The sequence below is a fragment of the Cucurbita moschata genome, unplaced genomic scaffold (genome assembly GCF_002738365.1).
Source record: "Cucurbita moschata cultivar Rifu unplaced genomic scaffold, Cmos_1.0 Cmo_Scf00010, whole genome shotgun sequence".
Taxonomy (NCBI): domain Eukaryota; kingdom Viridiplantae; phylum Streptophyta; class Magnoliopsida; order Cucurbitales; family Cucurbitaceae; genus Cucurbita; species Cucurbita moschata.
The window spans coordinates 2566559-2585943 of record NW_019268526.1 but is presented as its reverse complement, the minus strand read 5'-3'; the positions used below and the strand labels follow the sequence as shown (position 1 = coordinate 2585943).

At 35.5% G+C, this 19385-nt stretch overlaps 4 protein-coding genes and 1 long non-coding RNA gene across 11 annotated transcripts; 1 reads left to right on the top strand and 4 right to left on the bottom strand.

Annotated features, from left to right (window-relative positions):
- Positions 1-873: 873 nt before the first annotated feature.
- LOC111449066 (heterogeneous nuclear ribonucleoprotein 1) lies at positions 874-5048 on the bottom strand. Of its 3 annotated transcripts, XM_023088909.1 has the most exons (6): positions 4735-5047; positions 4503-4624; positions 4331-4437; positions 3932-4165; positions 2530-3727; positions 874-1517 (listed from the first exon to the last, which is right to left on the bottom strand). In XM_023088909.1, the coding sequence occupies exons 4-6, from the start codon at positions 4151-4153 to the stop codon at positions 1504-1506; spliced, it is 1434 nt and encodes a 477-aa protein (XP_022944677.1). In that variant the 5' UTR covers positions 4154-4165; positions 4331-4437; positions 4503-4624; positions 4735-5047; the 3' UTR covers positions 874-1503. The 3 variants fall into 3 exon arrangements, with proteins under 3 accessions (XP_022944677.1, XP_022944676.1, XP_022944679.1); XM_023088908.1 differs by lacking the exon at positions 4331-4437 and having other exon boundaries at positions 3932-4163; XM_023088911.1 differs by lacking the exons at positions 874-1517; positions 4331-4437 and having other exon boundaries at positions 2525-3727; positions 3932-4163; positions 4735-5048.
- Positions 5049-6734: 1686 nt separating this feature from the next.
- LOC111448484 (thymidine kinase a) lies at positions 6735-8051 on the top strand. Its single transcript, XM_023088127.1, has 4 exons — positions 6735-7016; positions 7115-7259; positions 7332-7453; positions 7596-8051. The coding sequence occupies exons 1-4, from the start codon at positions 6847-6849 to the stop codon at positions 7870-7872; spliced, it is 714 nt and encodes a 237-aa protein (XP_022943895.1). The 5' UTR covers positions 6735-6846; the 3' UTR covers positions 7873-8051.
- A 73-nt stretch (positions 8052-8124) lies between these two features.
- Positions 8125-11088, bottom strand: LOC111448483 (probable serine/threonine-protein kinase WNK11). Its single transcript, XM_023088126.1, has 3 exons — positions 10969-11088; positions 9717-10220; positions 8125-8729 (listed from the first exon to the last, which is right to left on the bottom strand). The coding sequence occupies exons 1-3, from the start codon at positions 11086-11088 to the stop codon at positions 8346-8348; spliced, it is 1008 nt and encodes a 335-aa protein (XP_022943894.1). The 3' UTR covers positions 8125-8345.
- Positions 10441-10935, bottom strand: LOC111448492. The gene is made up of 2 exons (XR_002711439.1): positions 10664-10935; positions 10441-10570 (listed from the first exon to the last, which is right to left on the bottom strand). It is a non-coding gene; the product is annotated as an uncharacterized LOC111448492 (long non-coding RNA).
- A 681-nt stretch (positions 11089-11769) lies between the features above and the next one.
- LOC111448475 (scarecrow-like transcription factor PAT1) lies at positions 11770-14801 on the bottom strand. Of its 5 annotated transcripts, XM_023088115.1 has the most exons (3): positions 14645-14801; positions 12737-13550; positions 11770-12631 (listed from the first exon to the last, which is right to left on the bottom strand). In XM_023088115.1, the coding sequence occupies exons 2-3, from the start codon at positions 13484-13486 to the stop codon at positions 11870-11872; spliced, it is 1512 nt and encodes a 503-aa protein (XP_022943883.1). In that variant the 5' UTR covers positions 13487-13550; positions 14645-14801; the 3' UTR covers positions 11770-11869. The 5 variants fall into 5 exon arrangements, with proteins under 5 accessions (XP_022943883.1, XP_022943882.1, XP_022943881.1 ...); XM_023088114.1 differs by having other exon boundaries at positions 11770-13553; positions 14650-14801; XM_023088113.1 differs by having other exon boundaries at positions 11770-13550; positions 14650-14801.
- Between the last annotated feature and the right edge of the window lie 4584 nt (positions 14802-19385).

Here is a 19385-nt window from a genome sequence, read left to right as displayed (position 1 = left end):
AGTTTTGGGTAAATGATACAATACTTTGAAAAAAGTCACATCAAACTAAATATCAGAAATGTAAACTTTTTAGAAGGGAAGAAATGGCAAAAAAAAGAAGAAGAAAAGCAAAATGTTCTAACATCCCCTTTTTTGGCCTTTGTTTCTAACTTTTTTAGGGCCACTTTGATACTCTTTTCCACTTTTACTCAATCCAATTTCCAAAGGAGAAAGCATAAAAGAATCAGATGTAAAGCTGTGGTGACAACGAGGGTCAGATTTTGAGTCTTTCACCTGTCAAATCTTTCAATTTTCCTTCCTCATGGTTTCTTATTGGAATTCAATTGGGAACCCACAAAGTCGACTTATAAGAATACATATCCTGTTTCTCGTGTTCTTCGTTATAGACTAAATTATACGGATACGACAATCTTTACCTCTTCTTAGGACCTGTTTGGAATGGCTTTTCAACTGCAGGACCTTATAGCCAGTTTTGTAAGACATAATGGAAAGCCAAAGAATAAAGACCTTATCACAAGCACGATGCAAATGTAAAAGTCAATGAATCGACTCGAGAGCTATACCAAAACCACAGTGCATGCTTTGCAGATTCCAAAGATATTTCCTCTTTTAAAAGAAACTATTGATAAAATGACTGAAAATGTATGAACTGATTGATCTGGGAAGAAAAGAAAAGAATAGAAAAGGAGCCCCACAAAAAAGGGGACGAATCTGAGACTGTTCCTCTTCCACCTTAAAAAATTAAAAGGGTTTGACAGTGCAACATATAAAGTTTTAGGCATATTTTCGGCTCGGTTATACGTTCAAAGCAGAAGCTAAAAACATCAAACAAGAATTTCATGTCGATACGAAAGCTAACCCGAAAAAGAGAGAAGAGAAAAGACGAAGAATTTGTGGTTATTTATTCACAGGGAGCCTAGATGGATATCCCTTGAATGTTTTTTTCACACTAACAATTCAACAAAAAGAGGAACTCTGATACAATCTGTTCAAAAAAAAAAAAAAAAAAAAAAAAAAAAAACAAACCAAAATGATGGGACAAACAGCATTCCTAAACAAAGCTCACAACTTTGCCTCAGGCATCACTGCTACAATTATGATGAACTTGAAAATTAGAAAAAGGGTGACCTTAAAAAAAAACAAGGCATAGTCTATAATAACTTTGTGGATGATCCCCACCTCACTGAAGATGCATGATGATACGTATTTTGCTATACTGCCGCAATCTGATTTTACATCTCACTCAAATATATGAAAGAAAAAAAAAACAAAAAAAGAAAGAAAATTTTCTAATCAAAACTCAAACCTGAACACAAAATCCCAAGTGGCTAAATACCTCTAAGCTTGGTTTTCAGCATCGGCACTCAGTTAGCTTTATAGATAATTCTTCTTTTTCCCCCTTTTTTTGTTGGGTAATTCAACTGAATATTCTATTTGATTATCTGCAACTTCACGTTCTTCACCAATTATCTTCATCTACTATGTTGACATATCCGATCGTTCCTAGGTAGTGTTTCCTGAACCAAAAAATGAGGAGGATACTCAGTATTAACACTATTTTTCACCAGAAAACTACAACAGATAAAAGGAGGAAGAAGAACAATGCGACGACGAGATCATTTAGCACAGAATGATACATAACGCTGTCGTGCCACTTGCTACCAGCACTTATATCCTAAACTTAATACCACATCAGAGATAATCTGATAGCATTTTGTGATTTTGGTTCACACTAGTTAAGGAAAGCATACAAAAAGGCTGTATTAAATTTAATCGATGTCCGAATGATTACATGATTAAATGAAACAGGATATAGTTTAGGACATACTAAATGCATAATTTCACTACTAGTTCTGACTCTGACTCTTGAGTGATAATGAGCATAGAAAGAAACAGCAACAGCCATGTCTTTTAGTGTATCAAAGAGGAGGATTCAACCATGAGGTTGTTATGCATTTACAATGTCCTAGAATTAGTTAAATGCTTGAGCTTATCAAGTTAGAATGAGTGAGCTGCACAATTGCAGGCTTGCAAGGATATCTGTGCACGTAAACACGAAGAGGTTACAGTCCTGTAACAGGACGAACAAAAATCAATCACCAAATGCAAGGGAGTGACAATGAGAGAGATCCAACTTTTCATGAAAAAGAAAAAAATCAGTTGAATATTTTATGACAGTTTGATATTTGAATGCCCTTCATCTAGATAACTCAATAACTTCAATCAGTATGACTATATAAGCTATTCTTGTTGACATTCGTAGTAAGGTTCATTGGGACCTATCTCTAAACGTTCTTACAATATAACCATGTTACTTTTTGGCTATACGAACATACTGAACAGCTAATATCTAAATCATCAAGTGCAGAATTGAAACAGCTTTCTGCAAGATCAAATAAATATAAATCTACATTTGGATGTTCATAATCTGAGCATTTGAAAAACAAAATTCTTCGATGAGATAAACCAGGAGATACTGCTGAAACAAATAATGAAGCATTGTATAAATTTTGAAACAGTGGCTCTAACCTCTGTTTGACTGCCTCCTATTAACACTATGACCACCAATAAAACCAGGAGAGCTTCTGGATGAGACATCAGAAGCAGCATTGCCGAGTCCATAACCAAAGGGTCCAGAGACGTCTCTTTCAAAATTGGAAGATCGCCACGTGAGATCGCCATAACTGGCATTGTAGAAATCTGCAAAAGGCCCGTCAAAACCGACAGTTGAGGTAGGAAATGATGATGTTGGAGGCAAAACAGTACCACTGTTCCTCCCATATCCTCCAGCTCCTATACTATAACTACTGTCAATACCTCCATAATTATGATTCGCAGAGTTACTAAAAACATTGTTTCCTCCACCTTGAGACAAGATTCCGGAGCTACCCCAGTTAACTCCAGAATTTGCAAATGCAGTTCCCCCAATGCCGCCGCCGACGCTTGCTGATCCCAAATGAGCATTGGAGTTGGCAGAGTTTGTTCCATTGTTGAGCCCTCCACTTCCCCACAAGTTTTGAGTAGCTGAGCTGAAGAAGGATGAGTTTCCTCCATTGCCACTCTCATACCCTATATTGCCAAATCTATCCGAATTACCAGTATAATACGGGCTCAGTCCCCGTCCATAATTGAGATTATTGGTAAAATTGGAACTTCCCCCGTACCCTGGATTCAAGCCAATCTCAAAGTTCACGCCCATTCCATAACCCGAACTGAACGGAGTGAATACACTTCGACCACTAGAAACTGGACTAAATCTACCATCCATTCTAACCCCATAACCTCCAATTGTACTTGAACTATACCCCTGAGTATAACCATTAAGGAAGCTATTGACCCTACTCTGACCATAATTGTATCCACCAAGTGGACTACGGCTTGGGCCTGGTGACAACTCTTTTGGAACTGCACGCTTGACTTCAACCATTTTTCCATTCAATTCATGGAAAGTCTTGATAAGAACTTTCTCGACCGCTTCTTCCGAATCATATGTAATAAACCCGAAACCTCTGGGTCGAAGAGTATTGTGGTCGTACATCACCACAACATCCGTAATTGTTCCGAATTGATCAAAATAATTCTTAAATTCACTCTCTGTAACAGTAGATGCTAAGCCCCCAACAAATATCTTTCTAGTTCGTCCAGGACCAGGAGAAACATTAATGCTACCACTGGTTCTACCTACAATGTTCTGGTCGTTTCTAGGAACAGCCCTTTTCGCCTCAACCTGGGAATGAAGATCGAGTTCAAATAGCATTAAAATGACAAATGCGGACTATTTGATTGAAGTCAAGCTGAAAAACTAATCAGGAAATTAGAAATTTCACTAAGGAAGAAAATAAGAACTCAACAAAACATTTTGATCCATAAGCTAACAAAAAATGAGCTATCTCTGCAGGTCATATGATACACATTCAGGTTAAAAACTCACCATTCTTCCATCAATATTATGCTTCTCCCTTATAACTCTATCTGCAACACTTGGATCAGCAAAAACTATGAAGCCGAAGCCTCGACCCCGACCTGTAGTCCGATCCTTCATAATGACAGCTTCTACAACCTCCCCAAAGGCACTGAAATACTCTTTAAGCCGGTCTTCATCAGTATCCCAAGATATCCCACCAACAAATAATTTGCCGCTATCAGTTTGCATTTTCCTTTTCCTACAAACCGCAGCAACAAAAGCCGTATCGTTCAGATGTTAAAAAACCATCAAATGCAGATATCATCTATACATTTCTACTCGATTCAGATGAAGAAAAACAACAGAATTTTAAACTCCTAATAATGTACTGGGGATCGAATTCCATGACCGTATTTTAGGGAGAGTGATGAACAACGGAAAAAGGGGGACAAAATCAGCTATGGCGATTCATCATAGTAGAAGATCGGTGTGTTAACATAAGGTGAAGAAATGTAATCTGTAACATCTTGGAGCTGAAAGAGAAGAAGGAAATGGAATCAAATGCGGGTGAATAACAAATCAATAACAGAAGCAGTACCTTATTTGAATCGAGAGGCAATCCAGGAAATGTATATATCTCAAAGGAAGAGATATTGGAAAAATCAATTTGGGAACACTGGATCCATCGTCGATCAATTGCTCGACAAAATTTCAACAAACCTGAGAAAACCCAGAAAGCATTTGAATCAAAAAGAAGGATTAACGGGATCCAAACTTGATTCAATTCCTTACAAGATCGAAAAACAAAGTCAGATTTCCATAATACCGACCGATTAGCGAATAACCAGAGAGCCAAATCTTGCCGAGCTAAGATCTGAGAGGAAGCAGGATGATTAGGACAGACATCTTGTCTTCCCTGTAAGATTTGTCTGCAACCTTCCTTAAGCCTCTGGATTGTGTCCAATTGATTATGTAAAGCAAATTCAGTTAGGAAGCAGATCGGGAAATTCTATTTATGTTTAAACAAACTGTACACTGCTGCAAAAGGAGAACGTGAAAAAAAACAGAAGCTTGAAGGTGTCTAACGTGAGAAATGTATAAGAACTTGGGAATGGAGGATGAACATTTTCTCTTCCTTGATTTTATAATTTTCTTTTCTATTTTATTTATTTTGATCTTGTTATAAACTTAGGTGAGGAGGAGAAAAAATAAATCAATAAAAAAATAAAAACATGGTGTGCATAATGTCATGTATGCATGAAAATGTATTTTGGTCCGCCCATCAACCATGAATCCTTTTCATATCATATTCATTAATAACTAAATCAATGTAGCTTTAATTTATATCTCCCACCTAATATTTTCAAAATATTGCAAACAAATTATTTATGTTTATTGTAATTTTTTTATTTAATGTTTTTTTTATATGGGTGAAAAATGTGGTAATAAATCGTGTCTCGGCTTAGGTTAGCCCTTAATTGAGTTTGTATTAAATTGATAAATTGTATGATAAGAATATTACATATGTAAGATTCAAATTACTTTGTTGATCGAATATCAATATCACTTGATTTGTTTATTGTAATTTTTTTTATTTAATGTTTTTTTATATGGGTGAAAAATGTGGTAATAAATCGGGTCTCGACTTAGGTTAGCCTGAGTTTGTATTAAATTGATAAATTGTATGATAAGAATATTATCGGAAGTAAGATTCAGATTACTTTGTTGATCGAATATGCAATACCACTCGTTTGAGATTAGAATCACTGCATGAATAAGGTCAATCACATCGAGCTTGAGTGATACTAAATATCTAACTATTGGATGAAAGTCCTTGACTAATTTAGGGAACAAAATTTATAATAAAATAATACTTATCTCCGAGGCATTTTGGGAAGCCAAAAGCAAAACTAGGAGAGCCAATGCTCAAATTGGACAATAACATACCAGTGAAGAGTTGTTCAACTAACATGTATTAGAGTAATGACCTAAATTTAGTTATGTCAATAGAATCTTTAAATGTCTAACTCAAAAAAATGGAAAAAAAATGAGTCGAGCCTCGATTAGAGGGAGAGGGGATTGGAGGGTAGACTATATTGCTTTATCTCTCTGTCCTTTCTGTCCCCCAGGCTGGGCTCTCGCATGTCGTTGGATCAAATCCACAGTACCAAATCTTGGCCAAGGTATTCAACTTTGAATAAGGATCTTTCTAATAGACATCCAACCAATTAATTTAGATTAGCTGTCGTGACTATCGAATATAACGTCAAATTATGAAAATTTGACCATCAAATAAAATAAATTAAAGTTATGGTTGATAATGTGTTGGATAAATTCAAATATATTGATCCGATTAATAACACATTTTCAAACACCATTAAAATATAAAATATAGGTACAAAATTGGTGCACATAAGGGTCATCTCTTTACAGACTTGATCAGTGGGGGTTGGTCTCCTCCAGCTTGCCATTAGCGGGGATGGTGATGATGGCTTAGGTGAATCACATGCAAATATTTGTCAAAAATTTTAATTATTTGCCCAACCCAATTTTTTTTTAATATAATAAAAAAACTATAACCCAAAAATAAATGAGAATAATTTTTCTTTATTTTCAAAAAAAATTAGTCATTTAATTATTTAATTTATTTTTGTACTACACAAAATGCCCATTACCAAATTTAACAAAATCTTCAGTTTTTTTTTAAACATATTCTTTACCAGAAGCCAAGGTCAAAACTTCCCGTAAGTTTCCCTCCAAATCCAATTTCTTTAACATTCCCTCCAAAATTTCACCACCCAAAAATTCAAACCACTCCAATTTGGTTCCTATATATTTTGAGGAGCGGGATCAGATCTTTGCACACATAGCTTCGGTCTCCTTCAAAATTGCGCACCGATTTCGATCCAAATTCTGTCCCTTTTTCGTCTCCAATCTGCTCCATGGAGTCATTGAGGAATTCATTTTCATTGATCTCCACCGACGGTGGCGCCGTCAGTGCAGGATCTCCACACCGCGTCGCAGGCGAAGTCCATGTGATCATCGGTCCTATGTTTGCCGGAAAAACCACTGCTCTACTCCGTCGGATCAAAGCTGAGAGCAGCAGTGGCAGGTGAAGAAAAGTCTATTCTTACGGCCTGCAAACAGATCGAAAACCTTCATTAAAATCTCAACTTGGAATTTCTTTGAACTCTCGTATCTGCTCTGCAGGAATGTGGTGATGATCAAGTCAAGCAAGGACACAAGGTACGCTATTGATTCGGTAGTAACACACGATGGGGCCAAATTTCCATGCTGGGCACTGCCAGATCTTTCGTCTTTCCGACAGAAATTTGGAGAAGATGCTTATAACAAGGTATTCCTCTCTGAAGGACATTCTTTGGCATTACTATTTGTTTTAGTTATCTAAACCCAATAATACCGGCAGCTGGATGTGATTGGTGTTGATGAAGCTCAATTTTTCGATGATCTCTATGATTTTTGCTGCGATGTTGCTGATAAAGATAGCAAAATCATTATCGTTGCTGGCTTAGATGGAGATTACCTCAGGTCCCGCTCAGATCTCTCTCTGCCTTTCTCTGTATATATGACAATTCTGCATTCACATAATTTCTTGCATCTGAGCTGTTGGGTATGCGAAATCATGGATCTTTCCAATACTAAAGTGGTTATTCTTCCATGGTTTTGGCAGGAGGAGATTTGGTTCAGTGCTTGATGTAGTACCTCTGGCTGACACAGTAACTAAGTTGACAGCTAGATGTGAACTTTGTGGTAAAAGAGCCTTCTTTACCTTGAGAAAGACAGAGGAGACAAGGACCGAGCTTATCGCTGGGGCTGATGTCTATATGCCGGTGTGCCGCCACCACTATGCCAATGGACAAGAAGTCATACAATCTTCCAAGAATATTCTGGGATCTCGTGCTCTTAGAACAGGCTCTAATCTAGAGGCACTTCCTTCACTTATCTAAAATCTGCAACTTATCTCAATTGTCTAGACAAAATGCTTTGCTTTCGCCTGTGTATTTCCATATGTTTCCATCAAACAGCTGTCGCTAGCTACATGCTATTAGCTGGAAGATGCACCAAGTTATCTGGTTTGTAACCTCATTCGTCCAATATTATATACTAACATATTTCTCTTCTGGAAGCTGCACCAAGTTCGTTCATAGTCCTTGTCAAAATAGATTATTTCCAGGAATGGCTATAAGGGAAACTAAAACTCCAACCCAAGTTGATAATAGAAGATTTCATTGCATAGATACCAAGTCATTGAACTAGAAATCCAGTGATAAGAAATCAATTACAGAAATGGCCGAAACTGAAATGCAGTAGGTAAAAGAGAACCATATACTTGTAGTTTTCATGTTGGTCAGTCTGTAGTAGCACAGGCAGAGGAAACACTGTTAAATGCTGGCCAATTGGAAAGCATGCTTCCCCTTTATTAAGACTGCTCAGAATCTTCATCCCCAACTTCGTCAAAGAAGGGATCCTTGAGAAGTTCGGAAGCGGAAGGTCTTGCTCTTGGTTGTGCAATGCACTTCTCAATGAAAGCCCTGACTTCATCATTAGTCACTTTGTCTAATGCTTGGGGTTTTATTCCAGTTGTCACCTTCCTGAATATTTTCGCAACACTATCACATTCACTGTATGGTATCTCCATTGTAACCATCTCGAGCAAACACATCGCAAAGGAGTATATATCCACCATCTCTGTGTAGTCTTCTTCATACAGCTCTGGTGCCATATACTCTGGTGTGCCTATGATCGAATGTGCAGCATGACTCCTGCCAACTATAGCTGCAAGACCTAGATCGCCTATTTTAACCTGTACAAAGGAGACGATGTAATAATGCTTCAACATCATAGATGCACACAAGTTAATGAGAGGATGGACAATTGGATACTTGTGGTTTAGTCAAATATTGGGAATCATACAAATTGACAAACAAGGTTGAGATCCAATAGTTTGATACTTGGATCCAGAAATAATGTTCTAGAAGAATTTCTCTAACCGCACATAATCTTGTGAATAAGAGAAAGAAAGAATGGAGCAACTCATTTCCCCTATCTGCAGTTTTTCTATGCTGTGATCACAGCCTCCGTCTACCAACCTATGCTTAAAATTCAGATTCAGCACTCCATGACCTCAACATTCTCTTGCATCACCTATGACATATTTACGTTACTTATTCTTAACTTTTATGAGCGAATACTATCCCGTAGACCAATACAAGTGTTTCCAATATATTTTATTTTCACTCGCATGCATTTTAGGAAAATTCCTACAAAGACACCAATATAGAATTGCTCCAAGCAAATTATGCTCAATCATGAAGTTTCTATGATTGAGTTACCGTTAAAGAAGGTGTAACTTATTAGTATAGGAGCAACTTTCAATTTTTTTAAGTCTTTCTTAACTATTTTATTTTTAAAATTGCTCTCATTTGAATATGGTCTTCGTTCATTTATATACCATCTCCTTCGCTTAGGTACCACACTATATTACTATGAGATGTGAACTAATTGATCATAACCTCAGTTTTATTTCACCTTTTAATCAATACAAAGCCAAGAGACAACCATGTCTAGCATATGAACTGTTATTCAAGCAGCCCAGTCAATTTTTAAAAAGATTACGGTAAGAAAGTCACAAAATCATCAGCATTTCTTATAATCTCCACGGAACGAAATTTGACATTGCACGTAAAATAATGATCAAGAATATAAAAACTGAAAAAAGAAAAGTCATCTGCAAATTTCACCTTAGGTCAGAAAGAGAGAAAACTAGCACTATCAAGAGTGAAGCAAATACCTGCCCAATGTTACCATTGACAAATATGTTACTGCAGTTGAGGTCCCTGTGAATAATGCAAGGTTCGTGAGTATGAAGATAATCCAATCCCTCGAGTACCTGTTTTGACCACTTCTTCAAGGCCTTAATTGACACATGTCGATGTTTCTTACGATATTCCCTCAGATTTCCTGATGTGCACACCTCGGTAATGAAATTCAACGTCTTATGCTCATCATCATTCCAAACACTGTAACAAACAATTATATATTTGTTGTTTAACGTGCTCAGCAGCTGAACCTCAGACCTCAAGCGGTTAATGAACATTGGATCCCCACTAAAATTTCTCAATCGAACCTGATTCCAAGCAACCTCAATTCCTTCCTCCTGATCAAATGCCCTATAAACTTTCTTCACTGCTCCAGACCCAAGAAGATCATTGTATCGTCCAAACCTTCCAGTTGGATCGACCTCAACAAAAGGCTCTGCATCTCGATCAAATGGAATTGAATTTTCATCTGGCATCTGTAATGAGTTTCAAAATATTAGTAAATTGAGCAAATAGTATAGAACATTACAGTTGAAGTCCACTGGACTTGGCATAGATCAAGATCCAAGAGGCAGTTTAAAAAAAAAACCGATCCAAGATGAATGTGAAGCCAACCAGATAAATTTAGAACTGGCGGCTGAATCTCAAAAGGAATGCGCAGAGTATACTCCTCACATACAATAACCTTGATTCTCGGTACAGCTAAACCCCAGCTTCAATTTAATCCAATAATATCAAATAAATATCTTAAGAACATTAACAAAACAGAAGTACAGAAGCTTACCATTGCCATTGTCTACATTGACTACTTTTCCGGCGATTCTTCCTTTTGTTGTTAATTTAAAATTACAACAAAAACAATACTTAAAATGATAACCATAGATTTCAGCAACAAAAATACTCGTTAATTACTACGAACAAATCAAGCGCACTTCAAGAGACAAAAGTAACGACAATCCTAAAGTCCAACGAGCTAGAAACCAGAAACTTCTCAGGGAAACCATTTCAAGAAGTTTGAAAAGGTTGATTAGAGGTTTTTCGGTTCATGCAACAAAAACCATAGATTCAGATAAAGCGGAAGAAAATCAAAGATCAACTCGACTACAGAAAATGAAAATTCTCAAACACAAAATCTACGCCAATAATTAACATGAAAAATACAGCATTAACATCAGCAACTCTACACTTGAAAGAGAAACAAAACAAGAAAAAGAGAGACAATACCTTGGTGGTGATGCCGGACAGAAAATCTCCGAAGAAACGGAGCGAGAAAAAAAGAACTCTCTCTCTCTCTCTGTTCCGTTCAGTTGGTTTTTCTTGCGTCGGGTCGAGGCGGCAGGACATTTCTGGTTTTATACGTAAGCGCGTAATACAGATCAAAATGCCAAAAACGACGTCGTTTGGACCTCTTGTCGTTTCCACTCCCAATTTCCTTCCATATATAATGGCTATTATTTTCTTAATGTGTGAGACTTTCATATGGTTTTACGTTTCAAACTTGTCAATTCTTATCTTAAAATACTAATTAAAATGATTGAAAATTTGATTTATTCGACATTTTTCTAAATATATATTTATTTCGTTTTAATGATAAAATCATATTTTCAAAATAGTAACAGAGACACAACACATTCTACTACGAGCCCGATTGTTTGGTTCAGAACTTGAAATCTATGTAAGACTTCGTGGCTGCTTCGTTCCGCCAAATTTCAAACTTAAAAAAAAAAAAAATAGAAATGATCAAATTAAAAGGATTCACATGTAGAGAGGAAGTTGATTGCATGGATTGCTCGTGGCCATGAATTTGAGACACTGAATCTTTGGCCATGTTAGTCATGGGAAAGGACGTGTCGGCCTCAGGCAGCCTGCCCTTTGGGGCATGCCCTTTACCTCTTTTGCCTTCATTGCTTGCCTTATGAACTTCAACTTCACATGTTTGCATTTGCAGTTGATTGTTTGCATTTGCATTTGCAGTTGATTGATCGAATGATGACATAAACATAGCTCAACTAATTAAGAGATTACTTATTCGCTGGATCGTGATATTAAATATTTGGAACGAGTAATGGTTGTGTTTGGATATGCATAATAAGCAGGGAAAGTTCTTCATTTTGTGGCTACATTTTCACTTCCATGCACAGGAAGCGACCAAATCCCTATCCATCCAGCCTAGATACAGAGCCCCTTCTCTCTCTTCAATCCTATACCTGTTAGAATAGTTATCTAATAACGTTTTTATGGTAGCATTAACCAAAGAGCTTAATGGGTAAGCTGTAAATCCTGCCATTGCGAATCGGAGTCTCCATTTTCCGAGTAGCTCGTGTCGTTCCACTCTTTCGGCCCCTTCGCATGCTAGTATGTTCACAACTTCCCTTGCTAGACAATGCTGCTCGATGTTAATTCGCTCCTTGTGTTGTCTTGGAAGAGTAACGTCGATTGATTCGAACATGGCGTTGTAGTAATCCAGCGTTTCGATGAACCGGGGATAGAATGCAGCGGTGTTCGTGTTGGATTCTTGTTCGACGACTGTCACTACCTTTGGGGACAGACCCTTAACCAGCCTCAATAGTCTATCTCGGTGATTTTCGGTGCTTACGCTCTCGTCTGGCATATGGTGTAGCATGAATGCAAAATTCACTGCTAAAGCCTCCCCTCGTCGAATGCTTAAGTTTTTTTGCTGAACGTCGCTGCCAGAAATGGCAGCGGAGTGAAACTCAAATGGCACATTACACAATTTTGCTAACTTGGAAAGCCTCCTACCAACAATGTCTAGCCCGCCTCCACGAGCATAAGCCGATGCAGGATCATCTATACCGGTTATACGAATGTGAGGCGGTCGACCAGGCTTGCTTGCAAAAGCTTGAATCAAAGTGATCCATTGAGTACCCTGAGAAATTTGGAAATCAATGATGTGAACTCTATCTTCATCTTTCATAGCTTCTGCAATGGCACCATTGGCTGACATGTATCCGAATTTGAAGTACGGGCAAACCTCGTAAAGAATGTGCATATACGAGAGAAGCTCGGCTCGTGCTGGTTCCTTGCATCTCAAAGATTTATAGATGCAACTACCCGAGGAGGCTAACCGTGCAACCAGCCCCTCAAGCATATACGCTCCCAATCGCTGCATCGGTTCACCGCAAACCGAAACCATCTTACGCAATTCATCCATCAGCCATTGCGCCATCAACGCATCGTTATCTGATACAGCTTTAGCACAAGCTATTAGGATCTTTTTTAAGCTTCCTTTGGTGATAACATCCATCACTTGCCCCCAAGTTCCCATCTCTGGATTCTCAGTTCCCTCCTGGAAGATACTATCAAAACTATCAATAACATCAGAATCAGGGCCAAGCATTACACTTTCCAGTTCCCTTAATTTGTGTCTAAAATCACTAAGATCATCTGTTATGCTGGATCCGCTTACAGGGGAGCCATATGCATAGTCAATGGAATTATGCTGATCAGAGGGATTCGAACAAGAATCCTGTTGTGATACCGTACTCCCATTGGATGAGCAAGTGACAGTCGACGTCGAGTTGTAAGCTGCGTAGCCTTGGCTACCAGAGGACGACTCCAGAGTGCAGTACTGATCACCGATGTCCTCAACATTGAGCTGAGCTCTTTGGTTGCCAGCACTAGAACATAATTGGGAGAAAAAGTAGGTATCCGCTCCTTGAATTGGCTGATAACATAGCCTCTTCGACATATGTGAATCTCTATGAAGCTGAGAAGCTTGCATTTCAGAAATTGTATATTGAATGGGACTGATTTTATCCTTGCTCTAACGAAACCTTTATCCAAATCTACTGCACAAATGAACCCAGATCAGCCTGGTTGTAATCCATAGGAAACTTCCATGTTTACAGGTTTAAATCCTCAATCAAAAAAATGAAGAACATAACAGCATTATAGAACATATTGACTCAAAACAATCATTCCCTTATATATCTCTACTATGTGTACCCAAAGAAGCAGTGAAGCCTCGATTAAGGGGAGGCTGTTCGAGGGCTCTATAGGCCTCGAGGGAGGCTCTATAATATACTTAGTTCGAGGGGAGGATTGTCCGGAGGAGGAGTCTCATATTGACTAATTTAGGCAATGATCATAGTTTCCTTTTCGGTAAACACAAAGCAAAAACATGAGAGTTTATGCTCAAAGTGGACAATATCGTACCATTGTGGAGAGTCGTGATTCCTAATAAATAATACCACAGCTCAAACAAACTCAAAGCATCTAATTCAAGCTGCCATAGAGTTTCTCAGTTTAACATAAGGATGAACTGAGACCAGAGTTACCAAAACGTCAAATTCTAACAAGTTGAGGTTAAATTTCTACTTTCTTAGGAAAAGCAAATTGAAAAGCATAGGGGAATATTTTAAATCAGTTCGGTGACTCATGATTATATCTTTCCACGTATTCGTCTCTATCCCCCACCAGATCATCATTCACCTTCATAAAAATAAATAAATAAGAACAGGAGGAGCTAATAACTATTCACACATGATCCTGTTCTATAAGATCTCCACCATTAATCCGACCCAGCTACAATAATCCCTGTAAAATCCAAACCCAGTTCGAAAAACAAGGAACTCCAAACAAACAAGCAGTAGAAACAATTGTAGCAATTCCATCCCTTACATTCCAGCGAAAAATGCTACAGTGAAAACAGAGCAAAAAAACAGAGTGGTAGCCGATTTAGGCCTCGAATTCCCATGATCGAGGGAACCCATTTGCATAAATAGTGAATCAGAGACGAAAACATGAATACCCAGAACAAAGGAAGAACAGATTCCACAAACCAAGAACAGAGAAAGCATCGAAGACATGCAATTACCAGAATATAAACTAAGTGATTAAAATTTCAGTGGTTCATAATGAACCAAATTGTTCATCCCACCTTACTCGAAGAATCTTCGGGCTAGAGTTCACTTCAAACCAGTCATTTAGAGAGAGAGAAGAAAGACGGGGGAGTGATATGAGGAGTACCTGGGAAACTATTTAACAAAGTGGATGAACAAAAGTCCTTTAATTATTGCGAAACTGCAATCGCCAGTTTTGCCACCTAGTTTGTGAAATGACTGATTTACCCCCCAAAAATTATTCCCCAAAGATAACGTGTCTGTGATTTAATTTAAAGATTTCATAATTACATAAAGATTCGACTCTCATTAATGGAAAATTAAAAAAAAAAAGAAATAATTAATAATAATGGTTGGAATTAAATTTAGAAATTAAAAAAAGCAAAAAAAAAAACTCGAGCAGTCAAATTGGTCAAAGAAAATTCAATAATGCAGTAGTATTTTTTTTAATAATTTAATATATATATATATATGGGAATAATTTGACTTTCAATGCAAGACCATCCCATGCCCCTACGGCATGGAGTGATTATTTTGAATTTACAATTTCCTCCCTGATTTTATTAATTATTGTTTCAAAAAATGTGGCCATGGGTTTGGAAAAAAGATTATTCATGGACCATACTCTTAATTATTTGCTTGGAAAAAGCCACACCATAGGGTAAGGTCAATTTTGGAAATAAAGATGTGTGTGTGACAGAGATATTTTTTATATAAATAAAAATACACAGCATATAGTATATTATTTAATAGGACAGGGCGAGAAATGGCAATGTGGTAAATAAGGGGAAATTGAAGGTTTAATAAATAAGGGGGAGGGGGTAGTGGGGCCTACAGAGAATGGCTGGGAGAGTGGCATACACGGAAGAGGAGAGAAGAAGCTTAGTTTAAAAGGCAAAGGATGACGTGGGAAGTAGTGCCTTTTACTTCAATTTAACTTAAACACCCACCTCTATTATACTTTCTAATATTAAATTAAAAAAGAAAATTAAATAAACTCTAATATTTCGTCTAAAAATTACTCTAGTAATACCTTTAAATGTTTTTTAAAAATTAAAAATATCTTTAAACTTTTAAAAAATATTCAAAAATACAAGAGTTTAATTAATACACTTAAATATATTTTAAAACTTCAAAAAAAAAAAATCTTTAAATTTTTTAAAATAAAAAAGTTTTAAAAATAGTTTACCATTTCCAATGTGATTAAAAAAATATTCACAAGAAACAACTTAAAAATTTGGAGATAATGTATGATATGTGGATAAACTGTTTCGATCAAAGATAAGAATTTTTTTTAAGTGGAAAAATATAAAGGTTAGTTTTAAAATTTTATGGATATTTTTAAAATATAATATTGATATTTTTTTAATTTTCTTTTTAAAAATTAGCGGTATTAATTAAAATTTTTAAAATATAATGATATTTTTAAAACACTATCAAAAGTTGAAGGCTATTTTAAAAATAAATTTAGTTTCCTTTTCCTTTATTATTATAAGTTTCTTTATTGGTAATAATTATAAAACATTTTAATATTATATGAATACATTTAATAGTTTATATTATTCAAACTATTACCCGAACGTCGACGAACATATATATTAGATTTACAAGCAACAGCTTAACTTAGTACAATATTGTACGAATAAGTAAGCTAGTTAAATAGCCTTAATATGAAAAGCAAAAGTAGAGAAACCAAAATAATTTGACGAGACAAGCAAGTCTAATTTTTAATTTTATTAATTGACCTACGTCATATCATATTAGATCGTTAATAAATTTATTATTTAACGAGAGTTTAATAAAATAAAATAGTTAATTTAGAAAATAATGAGACCAACAACTTTTAAAAGGTAAATTAGAAGAAAGTAAGGTGACATCAAGCAAATGTGCAAAAATGAAAAAGAAACAAAGAAGTGGGGGAATCAATGATTTAGATTTGATTTTTCATGGAATGCGTTTAATTATATAAAAAAAGAAAAATAAAAATGTTGAGGTCACGTGCAACGCACGCAGGACAATTTTAATATATGGTTTCAATGCATCTGACCCTAACACATAACAAATCAAGAATTTTCAAATTTTCTTATTTGTTTTTTGTCCGTTACTTTATTCGCGTGCCAAATTTACATACAATATTAATTATTATTATTATTATTTACGCATAATCATCTCTAAAAATAAAAATTCTTCTTCTAGAAGAAGAATTTTATGATTAATTATCTGAAATGAAGTATTAATATTAATTACAATTGAATTAAATATTTAATTATGTTTTTTTTTGTCGTTATATGAAGTGGATAGGTTTTTAAGTTATTAGGTTAGGTTCCAAAATAAGATTAAGGTACTTAATTAGGTAATAATCATATAAACGTGGACAGCTTAATTAACCTTTTACTTTGATATTTGAAGTGGGCTTATCCAAATTCCATCATTTTATTTCCTTCATTATTATTGTCGTGATTCTCATGAGCTATAATAATGTCTCCTTTCTTTATATCTCATGTTATTTCTCAATTTAATATTTAATATTTATTTTTTATTTTAATTTGAATTGGTAGGACATGTGACTCTCGATCTCTAAAAAAAAAAAAAATATATTAATTACAGTTGAATTATGCTCATTTTAATTTAAAATATTTAAAATAAATAAAAATGATGGTTCAATTATCTGAAGTTTATTTGAAATGTAAATATGTTAATTTCGTAAAGATATTTATACCTAAAGAGGAGATTGATTTTATTTTAATGAAAATTGGAAAAAAAAAAGAAAATGTTAAAATGATGCTGTTTGTAAGAGGGGTGTGCTGTGTAGTTGCTATCTCTGTACTGTACTTTCAACTTTGAGTCCCACACCACACTCACAAATCTCACTCTTTTTGTTTTGTTTTATAGCGATTTTGAATATCGACCGTAAAATAGAATTGATTGTAACGTTAGAATCCATGAGCTTTAATTTTAGTTTCTAAAAAGTTCTTACGTAAATGAAGATGTATTCCTTATTTGCAAACCCATGATCATCGCGTATAAGAAAAATTGACATGGTGTCACAATTGCACTCTTGTGTCAGTAGGACAGTAATTGTGCTGCACTTGTTCTAACCTAGTGGATAAATCAGCCATGAGAAATTCGAACTTCATAGACAAACAGCCCCTGCATTTGTTTTAACCTAATGGACAAGTCAGCCATGAGAAATTCGAACTTCACACACAAGCATCCCTTGAATTGTGCTGCACTTATTCTAACCTAATAGACAAGTCAGCCGTGAGAAATTCGAACTTTGCGAACAAGCATCCCCTGAATAAATTATATGTTATTTAAGTCGTGGTGTTTATTTCTTTACTTATAGCCTCTTCAATTATTTTAAATTGTTTTCAAATATACTTATTTCGCTCACATTTTCTAAAACATTTCTCACAAGTGTGACATAAACTTCAAGCATACGTCGACATTGTCTCCAAAGTCTAAATTTCTCACAGCTTATTTATTCACTAAATTAAAACAAATATCGCATAATTGTTATTTCATTGCCACAAGAGTACGATTGTAACTATGATATGACATGTTCGTGCGTAATCGTTGTCTTATTGCCACCGTCTATTTAGCATATTTGAAATTGCATATCTATTAGTCCGATGAAATTTATATATATATATATATATTTTTTTTTTTTCCTTTCTTGTCTGCGAATCTGCTATCAACCTCCAAACATTAATTTTTATATTTACACGCTTTGCTGTGTAATTTGGGTAAAGAGTGGGACCCTTTTTTTTTTGTTATTCCCTCCATTTATTTGGACATTTTTTACTGTAGATTCCTCATCCTATTTCTTTTTATTAAATTACTAAAAGTATTTTCTCACTTCTCCACAACAAAATTAAAAAATAAAAAATAAAAAGTCTCAAATTCGAACATAACATCAAACCCAAGTGATCGAAAATCTTCTGGAATAAACTCATACGGGTAAGAGTTTTGTATCTGTTCTTAAAATTTGTTGGCTAAGACTTTGAATGCTTGTTAAGAAAGATGAAAACCATGGTAAAGAAATTACGAGAAAACAAGCACAAATATTTATGAAATGGAGACCTATATAAAGATTTAAGCACTCGAGGTGATGATGGAACATAGTGATTCTCTTGCTTTTTTTAATTTTAATTGAGAATCAACATTGTTAATGAAGGAAATGGAATGATTCTCTCTTATAGACATCCAATCTTATAGCCTTTTGAATATTTTTGTAGTGTTCTTTAACCTCTTTTCTCTTGAGTTAATGAGTATCACACAAACATGCTTCATAGCATCCACATGGGTTCAATGTAAGAGGATGATCCACTTCAATGATGCCAATTTTTCTAGATAGTATAATCGGGTAACTTTTGCAATTTACTAAAAGAAAGAGAATCGATGAAGAGGATTAAGATCAAAGTCGTAATGATAGCATGTGAGATTCTACATTAGTTGGAGAGAGGAAGAAAGTATTCCTTATAAGGTTGTGGAAACTTCTTTCTAATAGACATGTTTTAAAACAGTGAAGCTGATGGTGATACGTAACAAGTTAAAGCAGACAATATCAGCTAGTAATAGACTTAGGTTATTACATGACATCTCCTTTGAAGAAGCACGATCCACCCTGGTGCTTTGATCTCTAAAGGTTGGGTTAAGACAAGGCTGGTTTGGTCGGATTTTGCTGCAGTTGATGTTAGGATCGCACAACAACACACACTCGATTTAGATGAACACAAAGAACAAGAGAGAGAAAATGCAAGGAAGAATGTTGACTAA